The sequence below is a fragment of the Zingiber officinale genome, chromosome 3A (genome assembly GCF_018446385.1).
Source record: "Zingiber officinale cultivar Zhangliang chromosome 3A, Zo_v1.1, whole genome shotgun sequence".
Classification (NCBI taxonomy): Eukaryota; Viridiplantae; Streptophyta; class Magnoliopsida; order Zingiberales; family Zingiberaceae; genus Zingiber; species Zingiber officinale.
Window position 1 is genome coordinate 72,020,512 of NC_055990.1, and position 16,039 is coordinate 72,036,550.

The 16,039-nt window shown below is 35.0% G+C and overlaps 1 protein-coding gene across 1 annotated transcript; it reads right to left on the reverse strand.

Annotated features, from left to right (window-relative positions):
- Nucleotides 1-1,118: 1,118 nt before the first annotated feature.
- On the reverse strand, nucleotides 1,119-14,017 carry LOC122051992. The gene is made up of 2 exons (XM_042613361.1): nucleotides 13,507-14,017; nucleotides 1,119-1,501 (listed from the first exon to the last, which is right to left on the reverse strand). The coding sequence occupies exons 1-2, from the start codon at nucleotides 13,975-13,977 to the stop codon at nucleotides 1,256-1,258; spliced, it is 717 nt and encodes a 238-aa protein (XP_042469295.1). The 5' UTR covers nucleotides 13,978-14,017; the 3' UTR covers nucleotides 1,119-1,255.
- Nucleotides 14,018-16,039: the final 2,022 nt, after the last annotated feature.

Sequence of the window (16,039 nt, forward strand, 5' to 3'; positions counted from 1 at the left end):
AATAAAGAGAGCTGATTTTATTAATAAAAATAATAAAAAAAGTAAAATTAAAAATTGTTTTGGTGTTGTTTTTGAAAACCAGCACCAAAGCTTAATTTTAATTTAACCAACACAACGGGTACTCTGTAACGGACGTGTCATGCGCTCCTTGTCACGCACTCCCTTGTCAACATAACTAATGTGTTGTGCACGACCAAATCTTTGATTGGGGCAAGATTTGCCCTAACTTGATATAATCTTTACGATCGAGGAATCCCTCCACTTCCCGATCCAGAGGGGCACTTTGGAATGATACCAAAACGGTTTCATTTGGATCGACAACTACCTTTCCAATTATTTTTTGCATTGAGATGAATAGAGCTCAACTTTGGGTTGGGGGGTCGTGAAGTGTAGTGATCTACATGCTAGTTGTAGCTGACTCTTATTTATTATTTTATAATATGCAACAATATTGTTGCACTGTGAAATCTTGCTATGATACAACCAATATCTCTATTATATGAGAAATTTGTTCAAGCATTTGTTATAATTTAGGCTTTGTATGTGGCATAGAAGTTTCCAAACTGATGACTCAGAGATACTTGCTTAATCAAGGTGGCAACACCTCATAAAGATAAATATATTTGTCTTTAGCATCCTCATCAATTCATCCCGGATTAATACAGAGGAGATAAATCACAGACGACTAATTTTTTATTAATCTACTTTTTCTATTTAAAAAAATAAAAAAACTAAAAAATTTTAAAATTTAATATATATATATATATATATATACAACAACCAAACCTTTTGTAAAATTTATTAAAAAAAAAACTTTTAGATCATTAATGACTTTCGTATGATAATAAAATAATTAAATTATTATTTTTTTTTCTAGTGTAATTCAGTTTACTTTGATTCGATTTAAATTTTAAAAACTAATATTTTTTATTTTAAACTAAGATAGAAATGTGGAAAAAATATTTTTTGAAATCAAATGAGACCTTTGTGAAAAATAAAATTACAATGCGTCTTTTCTTTTGAGAATTCAAAACTTTTGAGTGCGAAATGCCGTAAAATTTTAATGCAAGCTAATTTACTAATAAAAAATTCTTCCATTTGTGATAGCAATACCTCTGTGACGACCCAAAACATATCACATAATTGATGAATTTCAATTATTGTGACAACATTGTGATATAGAAGATAAACCATCGCAAGTTGAACCGAGCAATCAAGCTCTATTACAGGAACTGAATTTTACAAGGGGATGGTATCATCTGCTTCGACGGACAAACATTTTCCTTTTGATCTCCATTTTGGAGGTGCTTGAGGATTTTGAATATTTTGCAGTCCATGCATTACTGGCATTTTGCGCTTCCTTCTTCCGCAACTTGCTGAGGCTAGGTCTGTAAAGAATGACTGAGCGGCCAATCTGTCCAACAGACACCGATCCAGTCGCATGCTCAAGTTGTGTTATTACGTCACTCAGCTCCCCCGGGCAACTCCCATGTACTTTCAACTGCATGTATCAAATATGATTAGTACTTTCGAGTTTACTATCAGTACAACGATTTTCAACTCTTGTTTTAAAAACTAATAATCATCATCATCACCAGCATATCCTTTTTGTTTCAACTATTTGACTCGGCTATGTGAATACATAAGCAGCTAATGGTTTGCAACGATTCCACAATCCAAGTGACTTAACTGCTAGGCATCTGGTAGTCTTGAACAAGTAGCTTCAGGCGAAATACTCTTTTTCAAAGGTTTTACATGGATTCATTAGCTCAGTAACATTTGTTGTCTTAGAATTTATCTGCATAGTTATAGAAATTCAGTTGAAACAGAGGGACTACAAAGGCTTGAGAAAGAACCCACAACAAGCAATGAAAGCAAGAACCAATGTGATTACTTGTTCTGGAAATCTTGTGTTATAATTAAGGGATATACCCAAACCAATAAAAGCTGCTGGCCTCTGTAAATCCAACAATTTCCTCTTGATCCAACGAATACCCTGAGACTTGGACATGATATTACTAACCTGGCAAAGGTGCCAGCCATACTTTCAAATAGCATGAATTGTAAGGAAAGATACAACTTACTATAAGTAACTTAGAAGAGACAATTGAATAAGAATTCTCAATATTATGACTTGAAGTGAAGAGGACTCTGATCTCCATGTTCATTGGCACAAGATTTTGAGTTTCCAGTGACTACATTTCACCATCAAGGAATCTTGAAAGTGAATTCTATTCCATGCATATGATGTGATAAAGGGAATATGATAAATGGAGCATTGGAGAATTGTTACCGATTTGTCATGTTATATAGATCAAAGTTAGATAACAAGTTACTAAGGTTTGAATCCAAAAGACACCTTATATATCAAAAAGTACAATCAAACTTATTTCTTGATCCAATAACAGCCTTCCCTTGATCCAATAACAATCTTCCCTTGCCCCTCGGGCTAATGGTGTAGCGGCAGAGCGCCCAGACAATATCCCAAGCACCCATGGTTAAATTTCCAACTACGGTGCACTACAAGGCATTTTCCTCCCGTGGGGTGTCAAATCTGAGATGGTGGAGCTGTTGGGCCGTCCGTTGCAAGGACTTCTGGATTTATCCTCTACCAAAGCGCCGGACTTCTAAATTTTCATAGGGTCCGCCAGGAATTCCTTCTAGGGCCTGTTGAATTATTTTTATGGATTCCCTCATTTCACCCATTCGTACTAAATAACGAGCTAATGAATCTCCTTCTTTTTGCCATTGGACTTCCCAATCGAATTCATTGTAACACTCATAATTATCAATTTTACGAAGATCCCATTGTATTCCAGAAGCTCGTAACATTGGTCCCGATAAACCCCAGTTTATCGCCTCTTCCCCACCAATAATGCCCACTCCTTCGACTCGTTCCAAAAAAATAGGATTTTGCGTAATAAGTTTTTGATATTCAAGAATCCCTGTTAAAAAATAATCACAAAAATCTAAACATTCAGAACTCATAAATTGACCATGTTAAATGTAACATGAAGAATTTTGGAAGCGAAACTGATGTGTATATGGAATATTAGTAAATTAAGGGGGATGTTAATATAATTTAACCCAAAAATGTCTTACTAATTCTTACCTAACTTTGGCTGACTTCCTCATTCCATGTAATTTCGTTCAACTATCACCTTTTCTTAATGTTCTTATGGGACCTGACTTCTTGAATCCATGATTCCAGTTTATATTGGGATTGGTAAATTTAGAAAATCATGATTGAGGCCACCCTTTGCCAGAGGCAATACATGAGCCATATTCAAGAAGAAAAATGATATGCTCAAGAAAAAAAATTCAAGGAAAAAACACAAAGTGATGGGGCCCACAAAAAGTGAAATAGTGAGCCATGATTTTATGTGTCTATCCTAAAGGCCCACTGTGTGTGTATCGTATTTGCAAATGATATTATGATATGTCTAACCTAAGTATAACTAAAAATAAGTATATGAAATGTAATTTCAGCAATAAGCAGTGTTCGAAATTGCGCCCTAGGCGGCCGCCTAGCCGCCTAGGCGCTGCGCGGAAGGATGTCGCGCCGGAAACCAGCGAGGCGGAAGCCCTAAGCGGCTAGGCCGCCTAGGCGGTCCTCGGCGGTCCACCGCGGGCTTCGGCGGACTTCGGCAGGCCAAGCTTTTTAAGGCATGTTAAACCCGAATTTTAGGTATTTGCCAGGCGTTCGTTTGTTTCATCGCCCTGACTGTTCGTCTTCCCTGATCGCTCCCTGATCGCTTGCTTCCGGTAAGTTTTTGTTTCTGTTCATTTTTGTTTCATCGCACTTTGTTTGTTTCTCAAATCTTCGTCGCGGCAACACCGGACGCATCGCAGGTGTCAGACGTTGCCGGAAGCTTCGCCGGACGCGTCGTACGCGCCGGCGAAGTCCAGCGTTGCTTCAAGCAACGCCGGTAGAGTCGTGATGCTTCTGGCTGTGCCAAAAGCTTTCCGCGCGACGCTACCGGCGTCGCTGGAAGCAACGCCGGAGCTGCCGGTGGCGGCCCGTGGCGTCCGCGCCGTCGCGCGAGTAGCGAGACTCGCGACAGAGACGCGTTTTTAGCGTTTTTTTTTTCTTTTTTTAATTTTTTTAGATTTAATAAATTAAAACAATTCCTAACTCCTAACGGGGATAATTTAATAATAAGGTTGAGTTCATAAACCCTAATAAAATTAAGATCCCAATTAAATATATTTAAAATTTATCTTTTTTATAATAAATATTATTAATTTATATAAAACAAATTTAAATATATAAAATTCTAATAACCATTATTAATTTATATAATCATATTTAAATATATAAATAATATATTTAATTTTTTAAATAAATAATATTAAATATTAATTTATATATTAACATATTTAAAAAATTATAATAAATATTATCATTTATCACTTTATCAGATTTAAAAATATAAAAATAATTAAAATTAAAAAACATATAATACATATTAATAAATTAATAAATCATATTTAATTATTTATAAATTATAAATTTTATATATTATAAATTTATATTAATCGGATATATACATATTAAAATTTTAAAATTTTTAATAAGTATTATTAATTTATATAAATCATATTTATAAATTTTATATATTATAAATGTATATTAATTGGATTTATAAATATTAATTATTAAAATTATATTAAAATTTTAAAAATTCTGATAAATATTATTAATTTATATAAATCAGTTTTAAAAATATGAAAATTAAATTAAAATTTTAAAAATTCTAATAAATATTATTAATTTATATATAAGTATATAACAGATTTAATAATATAAAAAATATATTTAAAATTAAATTTATTTAAACAAATATCTAATAAATTTTATTAATTAGATTAAGATATATAAAAAAATATTCTCAGACTTGTTAATGACTTAATGTTATATTTCATATTTTCATTATTTTGTATTGTATATTTGTATGGTATAATTAAATTTTATTATCATATTATGTCTTGTTATATATAATTTTTTTTCCTTCAGATTATCTGTTATCAACGGCAAGCAATCCATCTTCGACAGCATCTGTCACTCAACCCGAATCCGAAATTCTTAGAAAAAATCAAATGACATCGGATGGGAGTTTGGAGTATTGATTGATCCTAAGAACCTCGACAAAATTAAATGTAAGTTATGTGGAAAAGCAATGTCAGGAGGAGTGTATAAGATAAAGGAACACATTGAAAATATACCTGGAAATGTATCGGGTTGTCGAAAAGCATCTCAAGAAGACAAAAATAAGTGCAAACAGGCTATTTTAGAAGGGAGGAACAGAAAGAAAAACAAAATAATGGAAGAACAAAGTTATAGAGCAGAGGTGGCTATTTCCGTAGATGAAGAAGGTCTTGAAATTGAAGGGATGGATGGAGTTAAAAAACCTCTTCCACTTGGCCCCATGGATAGATATGCATCGGCAATTGCTCCAGAAAATGCAGGCTCCAATGGAAGTAAAGTACTTCGGCAAAAAAATATAAATGAGGCTCTTTTCAAAGAGAGAACTCAACAAGTTCAACAATATGTTGGGAGATGGGTTTATAAAAATGGAATCTCATTCAATGCTGTTGATAATGATAGCTTCAAGCAACTAATGAAGGCAGTGGGTCAATTTGAACCAGGATTCAAGCCTCCAACTCAATATCAACTTAGGGAGCCACTATTGAAAGCCGAAGTTGAAAGAACAAAACAATTACTGAAGAAACATGAAGAAGAATGGGCAAAGAATGGATGCTCGATCATGACAGATGCATGGAGTGATAGAAAAAGAAGAAGCATCTTAAATTTGTGTGTTAATTGCAAGGAGGGTACTACATTTTTAGAGTCTAAGGAGTCTTCAGAGGAGGCACATACAGCTGAACTTATTTTTGAGTATGTTGACAAGTGTGTTGAACAAGTAGGAGCTCAGAATATTGTTCAGATTGTTACAGACAATGCCACCAACAATATGGCTGCAGCTAAATTGATGAGAGAAAAACAACCTGGGATCTTTTGGAGTTCATGTGCAACTCACACTATTAATCTCATGCTTGAAAGTATTGGCAAACTTCCACGATATAAAAAGGTGATTGAGCAGTCCAAGGCTTTTAGTATTTTCATCTATGCTCACCATAAGACTTTATCATTGATGAGAAGTTTCACGAAGAAGAGAGACATAGTCCGACCAGGAGTTACCAGGTTTGCATCAAATTTCCTCACATTGCAAAGTTTGATTGAAAAAAAAGCTAGTTTAAGGGCCATGTTTACAAGTGATATGTGGGAGAAATGTAAATGGTCAAAAACAAACAAAGGAAAATTGGCTTACTCTACAGTGATGAGCATGAGTTTTTGGAATGGTGTAACACTTTGTTTGAAAATATTTGCTCCTTTGGTAAGAGTTCTTCGATTGGTAGATGGAGATAGAAAGTCATCGATGGGGTTTCTATATGAGGAGCTTCTTCAAACTAAAGAAGATATCAAGGTGGCTCTGAATAACGTGGAATCAAATTATCAGCCTATCATAGTCATTATTGAGTCAAAAATGAAGGATAGATTTGATACATCATTGCATATCACTGCATTTTTGTTGAATCCTTATTTTTACTACAAAGATAGTTCGATTGCTCTTTATGAGGAGGTCGCGATGGGGATTTTTGAATGCATGGAAACTTTGCATGCCAATGAGTTAGATTTACAAGATACAATTATTAACAAGGAATTTCCAAAATATAGAAATAAGACTGGGTTATTTGGAAAAACATTGGCAGCAAAAGCATGTGAAAAAAATGATGATACATTTGATCCATGTGCATGGTGGAGTACATACGGTGCTCACACACCTAACTTGCTAAGGGTGGCATTGAGGATACTTTCATTAACTACAAGTTCATCTGGGTGTGAAAGAAATTGGAGTACATTTGAAGGAGTAAGTTTTAAACTTTCAGTCTACTCTTTAATTAAATTAGTTATAATTTTTAACGTCTATACTCTATATTCAGGTACTAACTATAGTATTTACTTTCTCTGTTTTTTTAGATTCACACAAAGAAAAAAAATAGGTTGGATGCCAACAGGTTGAACAATCTAGTATTTGTCCAATTTAATGCTAGATTGTTGAACAAACAAAAAAGAGAAAAAGAAAGAAATGTTGATGTCCTTCTTGCAAAAGATGCTTCAAATGCACAAGGTTGGATTGTGGATGGTGGGGAAGATGATGAAGTTGAACTAGGTTCCGGGCTCACTTGGCAAATGGTTGATGAAACAAGTGGAGCAGATGAAAATCTACAACCCCGAAGAAGCTCCAGAGTGAGAGAACTCCATGAAGATGATTTTGAATCCGAAGAAGAAGACGAGGATCACGATAATGATATTGAGTTTGTGTCCGATGAAGAACAAGTTATTGAAAATTATGGAGAAGAAGAAGTAGAATAAATATGAGTCTATGAGATATTATTAGTTTTCCCAATTTTGAACTCATTTTGTTAAGACATGATTTATGTTATTTAACAATTATATTTTGCTTAGTGGTTACTAGTTCACAATGCATTATAATCTTGAATTGAACTATTGCTACTATTTTCCAATGTTCTACTGTTTACTATATGATTATGATAACTTACTGCATGTTCATTTTTTGGTATTGGAAAGTATGTATTTATTTCAGCATACATAGTTAGATCTTCATTGCTATGAAATTGTTTAAGACAACATTTAGATTTACATATAACATTGTCCACAGTCCACATGAAACAAGGGATACCGAGGAATCCGCCTAGCGCCGCCTAGTTCCCGCCTAGGCGGCCTAGGCGCTAGGCACTGGTCTGCCGCCCGACTAGCGCCTAGCGAATTTTAGAACCTTGGCAATAAGAAAAGAAGTGAGAATTAGTTAACATCAATAGACACAAAATGTTTGTGTATAATAGTTTTAGACATCTTGGACCCACACCTAATTTCTGTTGCAGGTTCACCAAATTTCTTGTTCTTAAGTCTTGCAAGTAATATAATAAAACAACAGCCAAATAAATGATACTTAGAAATAAACACCAAGGGAAAAAAAATAATAAAAAAATCCCAAATAAGAATAGTAAAAGAATATTAAATGTGGTAATGAGTTATGCTGAGGTCAATTATCACACCACGGTGCAGTCACTTGCAAGGAATCAAATGTCGTTCCGTGCCGCCCGGCACGAACGAATTTTACCGTTCCGCCGGGCGGCCGAAACCGGCACAGGAGACAGGGACGTCTCGAGGAGTCGCGGACGCCTCCGGCGGCGCAGGAGGAGACGCCGGACGACCCTTCCGGCGCCGCCGGACGACCCTTCCGGCGCCGCCGGACGACCCTTCCGGCGCCGCCGGACGCGTCCGGCGACCCTTCCGGCGCCGCCGGATGCGTCCGACGACGCTTCCGGCGCTGCCGGACGCCCCCCGCGGCGATCGCGGTGAGCGATCGTGGGTTCGCTATCGCGATCGCGGGTTCGCGATCGCTTTTTTTTCTTTTTTTCTAATAAATAATTATTTTATTTAATTAATTTAAATAATTCCTAAGGACCAGTGATATTTCTAACAGGCTTTTATAAACCCTAATTAAAATATCCTAATAAAATATATAAAAAATATATTTAAAATTAAAATAAATTCAATAAATTTTATTAATTAATATTCTGATTTTTTAATGTTTTAAATTTCATTTAAAAATTTCTACTATATTTTTTTAATATTTTGTATTATTTTAAATTTCATTTAAAATTTTTTTAAAATTCTTTAAAATTCTAAAAAAAATTTAAAAATCTAATAAATAATATTTATATTCTGATTTTTTTTATTATTTTATATTTTTTTTACTTGATATTTTTTACTATTAAAAATATATATTATTTAATAAATAAATAAATAGTTAATTTATATAATTATTATTATATATAAAGTAATATCTTATATTAATTTTTATACTTATTACTATAGATAGATCCATTTAATTCGAATTATTGATCTATCAATTTTATTTAAATAAAACTATTTTTAATTATTTTTTCTAACAATGTTAAATTGTTTAATAATTGAAAATTTATACAAAATCAATATACAACTTATTTTTATATATAGACCATAATTATATTTATCTTATAATTATTATATATAAATAAAAAAAAATATCGAAACTATATCGACACGGCACGATACGATACCGAAATCGTATCGTTCCAGTCTGAAACCGAAATCTAGGCACGGGTCAAAATTTTAAACCTTGGTCACTTGTATGTGCGTTAGGACCCTACATCATCATAATTATACTATTGCTCTTTTTCCAAATCATTCATTAGACCGCTTATTAGGATTCAGAAGAAAATATTAAACTAATTGGCATTAACACAACTGCTGAATAGGGTTTTCTTGGGCTAAGGTCTAATAGAAAATCATATGGAGAGAAATATAGAAATTTAAGAATTAATATGAAGGATTGAAGACCAAGTAATAACGGTGCATCACAACATAATCATATATCATCACAAAGGTACAGAAATACAAATAATTAAGAATAAATACCTATATGAAGAGAAATTCAGATAATTAAAATTTTACATACAAGATAAAACATCAAGCAATAATGGAGCATCACATCATAAGCATAGTCATGCATTATCATAGAAGCATAGAACACAAACTGAAAACGCAAATGACCAACTGAGAAACTCTTGCGCTCTCTCGGACTGTATGCTTTTGTTGTCATGACTTTCACGACTTACAACTTGGATCGTAACTATGATCACCACATAAAATACCACTACTTGTATCTCGCATGGAATGTGTTCAAGCATGTAAGATAAGTGATGCGACAATATAGATGATAAAGCAAGCATTGTAAAAGGTTAATCAATAAAATAATTCTAGTAAAATGATTAATCAATTAAATTGTGGTTCAAGAGTTCTTAACTTCAGCGTTACAGAGTCACCTCTTCTCTTGTATATGTTTTTTTACATAATCAAAACTTTAGATTCAATAAACTAGAGATCATAGTTCTTAAATATTAGAAAATTTAGGCTAGCATTAAGCTGAAAACTTTGTTTTACTAAACCAAAAAACTAAGGTTTGAATTAACCAGAATTCTTGATCTTGTTACAGAACCTAAAGTTTCGATTTGATTAAACCAAAAAATTAAATTTAAATTAATCACAAAAGACAAGCAAATTCAGTTGTTCGGTGTTAGTATGGAGTCAACTGATTAGCTGAGTCAACTCTGTAGTCAATTGTTAGCTTGCTACTTGATTCTGGCTTGAGTCAACTGATTCGCAAAATAGTCGACTACAGCTACCTAAGTTGACTGCCTACTCGATTGGTTTAGTAATTTGAATTTGAATCAACCAAAAATGGGCGTTTGACGTTGTCTTGTAGGATAAGGCTCGTAGAAGAGGATGTGAGTCAACTAAAGGCACTTGAAGTCTATTGGAACTGCATCAATGGTGAAAATTTTGAAGCTAATCTAAGTGAGTCAATTAGTGGTCCAAATTCCAAAATTTTGGTTGGAAATATACCAAAGGGTTAACATCAGGCTAAATCAAAATATAAATTTATCAAAAGCTTCTAAAATTCACAATATATATATATATATATACACACACACGCAGATGATATCCTGCGTGCCCGCATAGTGTGTGACTATGCGTGCGGAGGATATCAGCGGCGTTTTTTTTTTAAATTTTGGATTAAAATATTTTTTAACTCTTTACCCTTAAAATTTAGGCTTCCTAATTGCGTTAGAGTATTCAAGATAAAAAATTTTAAGATTTTACCTCTAGGGTTCAGGCTTTCCCAATTGGTTTATAGTGTTTAGTTAAAAGAAAAATTAAAAATGAAAAAAATTTAAGCATTTACGGTGTATAGTAATATGTTTACGGGGTATATTAATGTATTTGGAATTTATATATGGAAATATTAATTTTTAATTGATGTCCTACGCGCGCACAGTCGCACACTGTGTGACGCGTAGGACATCAGGTGTGTGTGTGCGCGCGTGCACGCGCAGCCGCACACTATGTGACGCGTAGGACATTAGGTGTGGCATAGGGACAACAAGGATGGAATAGCTATTGAATAGTTAGAACACCCTTTCTTTAGGGATAAACAAGGGTACAAATTTTTATACATCGCCAAATATTTCCGATGCTTCCACATCTTCCCTTTCCACCAGCAAAATCTTGTCTATATTTTAGAGGTTTAAAGATCAATGAAGTGCAGTTAACCCTTCAAAAGCGACCTCAATATAATACCACTTGTAGGATGTATTGAAGTGTTTTCTTCTCTAGGTTGTTGCTTGGTTGGTAGTGAGTCCTTGAGCATCTGGGCTTTAATATGTAGTGTCGGATAGATAGAGGGGGGAAATATGGCTTACCTGAAAATTCAACTCTTTACTTTTGTGAATGCTTTGCAAGGCCATAACATATGACTCTTGAGGTGTCACTTTTGAATCTCACTTTCTCCTTCTATGAAGCAAATAAACCTATTAAAAAAATTCCTCTTACAATGAGGAATGAACTACAAACTTATAAGGAAACTACAATACTAATGCTAGAAATACAACAACGAGAGCACATAATGTAGAAAATTAAGCTCAATTCACCATTTATTCGCCAAACTTAATAGGCTCCCATTGGTTCTCTATTTATACCCTTCAAGTTGTCTTCAAATAAGTTTCACTTTCTATTCTGCAACACTCCAATCAACTTAACCATTTCTAATTGACTCTTTTTGCAATCGCATCAGCCTTCTGCCCGGCAAGGATTTTAGTTAATCACCTTGATTCTAGTCAACTGCTCTACCTAACAACAACATATTCGATTGACTCACTCTTGCAGCTTTCCTCTATGGTTTTATTTTAGACTTCTATGGGATCTAATTGATTGCTCACTCAACTCAATTGACTGCCCAACCAACTCAACTCAGAATAAATTATTATGTTCATGAGTGAACTATCCTAAGTCGACTAAGGAGCCGACTCACCACACTAGGATCATCGATTACAAGTAAACTAAGGTTGAGTCATCATTGAAGTTCAGTCTGAATTCAAAAATATAGAATGCTCAACTCACACAACTCACTTAAGAGTTTACTTGTTCCAGCTTTACTTTGCCTATCGTCTCATGTCTAAGTCCCTCGAATGTACCAAGCCCTCAACTCATTTCATGTGTCATCCTTCACTACCACTTAGGGCATGGTTACACAAATAAGGAACATCAACACACAAGGGCAATCCTAATTTAAACACTTTGCCCAACACATCTTTGGTCAAGCACGACTACTTTGGACAAGATTGCACTAATAAGGAACATTAATTATAATCATCCTAGAAGACTAAGTGCAAGATTTTTACTCCCTTGTCTTTTGTAAAGGATACGATTGCAGTGGATGGATTAAGATCAACTCACCTAACAAAAGTCATAGACCATAGAGTAGGAGTGGAGTGTTGAAATGATTAATTGACTCACACATGAGCACCTTACACATGCTAATAATTGAATGGACTTTGTCTTGCAAGAAAATTTTACTTTTAGGTCACACCTATTCACCCCTCCCTCTGTAGCCGATGAACGGTGCTATTACACAACCCTACAACGAACATGTTCATAAAAAAAATAAAGTTAAGCCTCTGATAGTACCATTAAAGAATTCTACAATTCAAGATACCACCTAAAAAATATATGCTAAGATAAAAGCGTAGGATTACTATAAAATAATAAAAAAGTATTGCAAATTGGATGTTTTAGATGAAAGAGGGCATGTTAAGAATTCAAACAGTATGGAAAAGATCAACATGACTAATAGACTTAGAGGAAAAGTTGGATCAATTAGAGTTGCTGAGAGCATTGAAAACTGACACAAGAAGAACTCCACCTGACATGACTAAAAATTATTTATGAAACCTAGGTATCAGTAGTATGGTTGAAATCACAGGATAAGATTTGTAAAGACAAACCCCAATTATTGGGACTTGCTGTCATTGTAATTATTGTCTTTCTAATCTAAAATAAACTTACACATCTTGGCTGCATTCACAGCTTAGGAATGAAATAAACTTACACTTCTTGACTACATCCACATCTAATCACATATAAGAGAATTTTTCCTAGTCTTCCCTGAGTTCTCATCAATCTATTCTTGCTAATAGAAGCCCATGTCCTATCTAACGTAAAATGCCAAAAAAATGGAAGAGGAAAGGGGATGAAAGCTTTGGGGAGATCAATCTCTAAAATGGCATGGGGTATTTTATTTCATATATATATATATTTTTTACAAAAGTGATCCCTTGTGTGATTAGTTATTGGCATCCAAGAGAGTGTCTTGTCTACAATAAAGTAACTAATTTTACTCTAAATTGAATTAACCATGGAAGAGGATCCTATCACTTACCTAAGATAGCTTGAAAGTAGACCAAGCTCTCTACTTCCAAGAGTTATTATGACCGATAGCTATAACATACGAGAAAACATTAAGATATAAATTTAACCTTGAGGAGCTCATTGGCCTCTAGAGTCTCAATGAAGGCAGCAGCAACCGACGGATTCACGCCCGACTTGCCGACCTGCTGAGATTTGAGCTTCTTGCCGAGGCTATGGGCATACGAAGCCAGTTCCTTCTTCTCCTTGATGCTCAGCTTCGGCGACGGCAACCGCGGAAGCGGAGGGTCTGCGACTGCCCGACCTTCCTCTCTCCCTTCGTCTCCGAACTTGGATGATTCTTCAACGGAATCTTCTTCGTCTGGATCCGCAAAGGCAGATGGTCGATCGCTCTGAGGATGGAGACGCAACGAAGCAGGGGAGAGGGAAGAACAGATGCGATGGGAGTGGGAGAAGTGGCAAGGAGACGACGAGAGTGGAGAAAAGAGGGGTGAGAAGAGAAGGGAGGAAGAGGAGGAAGAGGCGAGCAGGAGACGGCAGGGAGAGTAGGGAAGATGGAGGCGGAGAAGGGATGAGGCCATGTTCCGAATCTGGATCGAGAAACTGGTTTAATTTTTAAAATGCCACAGCTTTTTAGGATGCCTTAACGTGATATATTAGAATATCCGTTATGACAAAAAAAAAATTAAATAAATAAATGAGAAACAAATTATTTTCAAATTGCTTTGCGTAAAAATAACAAATCGAACATGTATAAAATAATGGACTGGATTAATCAATTCGTAAATTATTTTTGTGTATAGTTGTTCTATTGTTTTCTTCCTCTCTCTCTCTCTCTTTCACTTTTCGTTTTTCTTTTCTCACGGTCTTATTCCTCTTGTGCCCCTGGGCGGCCGTGTGCCAGTTCTATCCCAATCTCAATAAATTAATAAATAAATTTTATTAATGAATAATTGATCTAAAAATATTAAATTAATGGGCCATCTAAAATTATTTAAATTGACCTGATGCCAATAAAAAAACAAATTAGATTTGTTAATGATTATGTTAAATTTTTTTTACTTCAATTGCATTCGTATATTATAAAATGTGAACTGATCTAAATAAGGATCAGTAAGATGCCACATGCCTAAAAGGTGTCCAATTGATGCTCATCTTCCGGTTCCTAAGTCTCTTGGACCCCCGGCTCTCAGGTCTCTCGGGTTTCCCGACTCCCAAAGCCTCTCGGGCCCCTGTCTCTTAGGTCTCTTAAGTTTTCAGATTTCCGAATCTCTTGGATCCCCGATTATCCAACCTCTCTGGCTTTCCGATTTTTGAGCCTCTCAAACTTCCCATTTTCTCAACAGTGCGAGATAAGAGATTAAATGGAAAGAGTCTTCTTAGTTATTTTAGGAAAGATGCGACGATTTGACTAAATCTTACATTATTTAAGAAATAATCAACATAAATATCAGGACGCAAGAAAAAAAGCCTATTAATTTTGTTATTTTAAAAAAAGTGATGACTTGTCTAAATCTTATATTATTTAAGAAATCAAATAATTACCATGTAAAAAGAAGAGGGGAAAAGGTCTATTGTTTCTCTATAAAAGAAGGTCATTCATAACTTGTCATGTACGCCTACTCGAACACTGCACTACATACATAAAAAAAAACCTACTGTTTCTTCTAACTTGTGCATTGGAGTGGCTTCGCTAAGGAACCCCTAATAGTCATTCAAACCCTCCTTGTTGTTTGTTTTCATCTAGGCTACCAATTACACCATCATCGTTACCAGCTGTCAGTTGGTGATTAAGTTGGCAACAAGGCCAGCTCACCGGTGATTCATTTATCGACGTTCGTGGGCAGGATCAAATTAGTATTGTCTATGGGAACAATGAATTAAGACTTAAACTAGAGCATGGAGATGGATGAAGCCAGAAGATCTAACGTCGTAGCCATTGTGACAAAGGCTTTCGACAAATTAGTAGTTGTAACGGTACAATTGATGTTGAAGGGGCAGACCTCACATCCCCAATGGTAATCCCTTAACTAAACTACCACTCCAATCGGTTGAAGCGGCACTAACACATCAAAAGGTGGCATGGCCAACAGGAACGCTATGAATTGTTTCTCCTATACCCATGAGTAAGTCCATGATTAGAGAACCCTTTGCGAAATCTTCAGGTAAAACCCCTCATCAAGGGTTTCTCGGGGGGACTGGTCCTAAGTTTAGTATTTTGAAAGCCCTCCATTCTCAAAAAGCATCTTTCAAGATGAATTACCTAAATACTTTCGGGTATCACAGATTGAAGAGTATAATGGTACTATAGATCCAGAAGACCACATATGTAAGTTTGAGAATGCTTCATTGCTGCACCAATATACTAATGTTGTCAAATGTCGAGTCTTCTTAACCACACTATTAGATTCGACCCAAACGTGGTTTAGTTGACTCCTTGCTTCTTTAATTCAGACCTTTGAAGAATTTAAAGTTGTATTCATGCAACATTTCGTAACCAATCGAAGGTACTTGAAAACATCGCATGATCTATTCACCCTCAGGCAGAAATTTAGAGAACCCTTGAAAGAATATTTGCAACGATTTAATTGAGTAGTCGTGGAGGCTTCCTTGATTAACGTAGAAGTACAAGTTAACACCTTC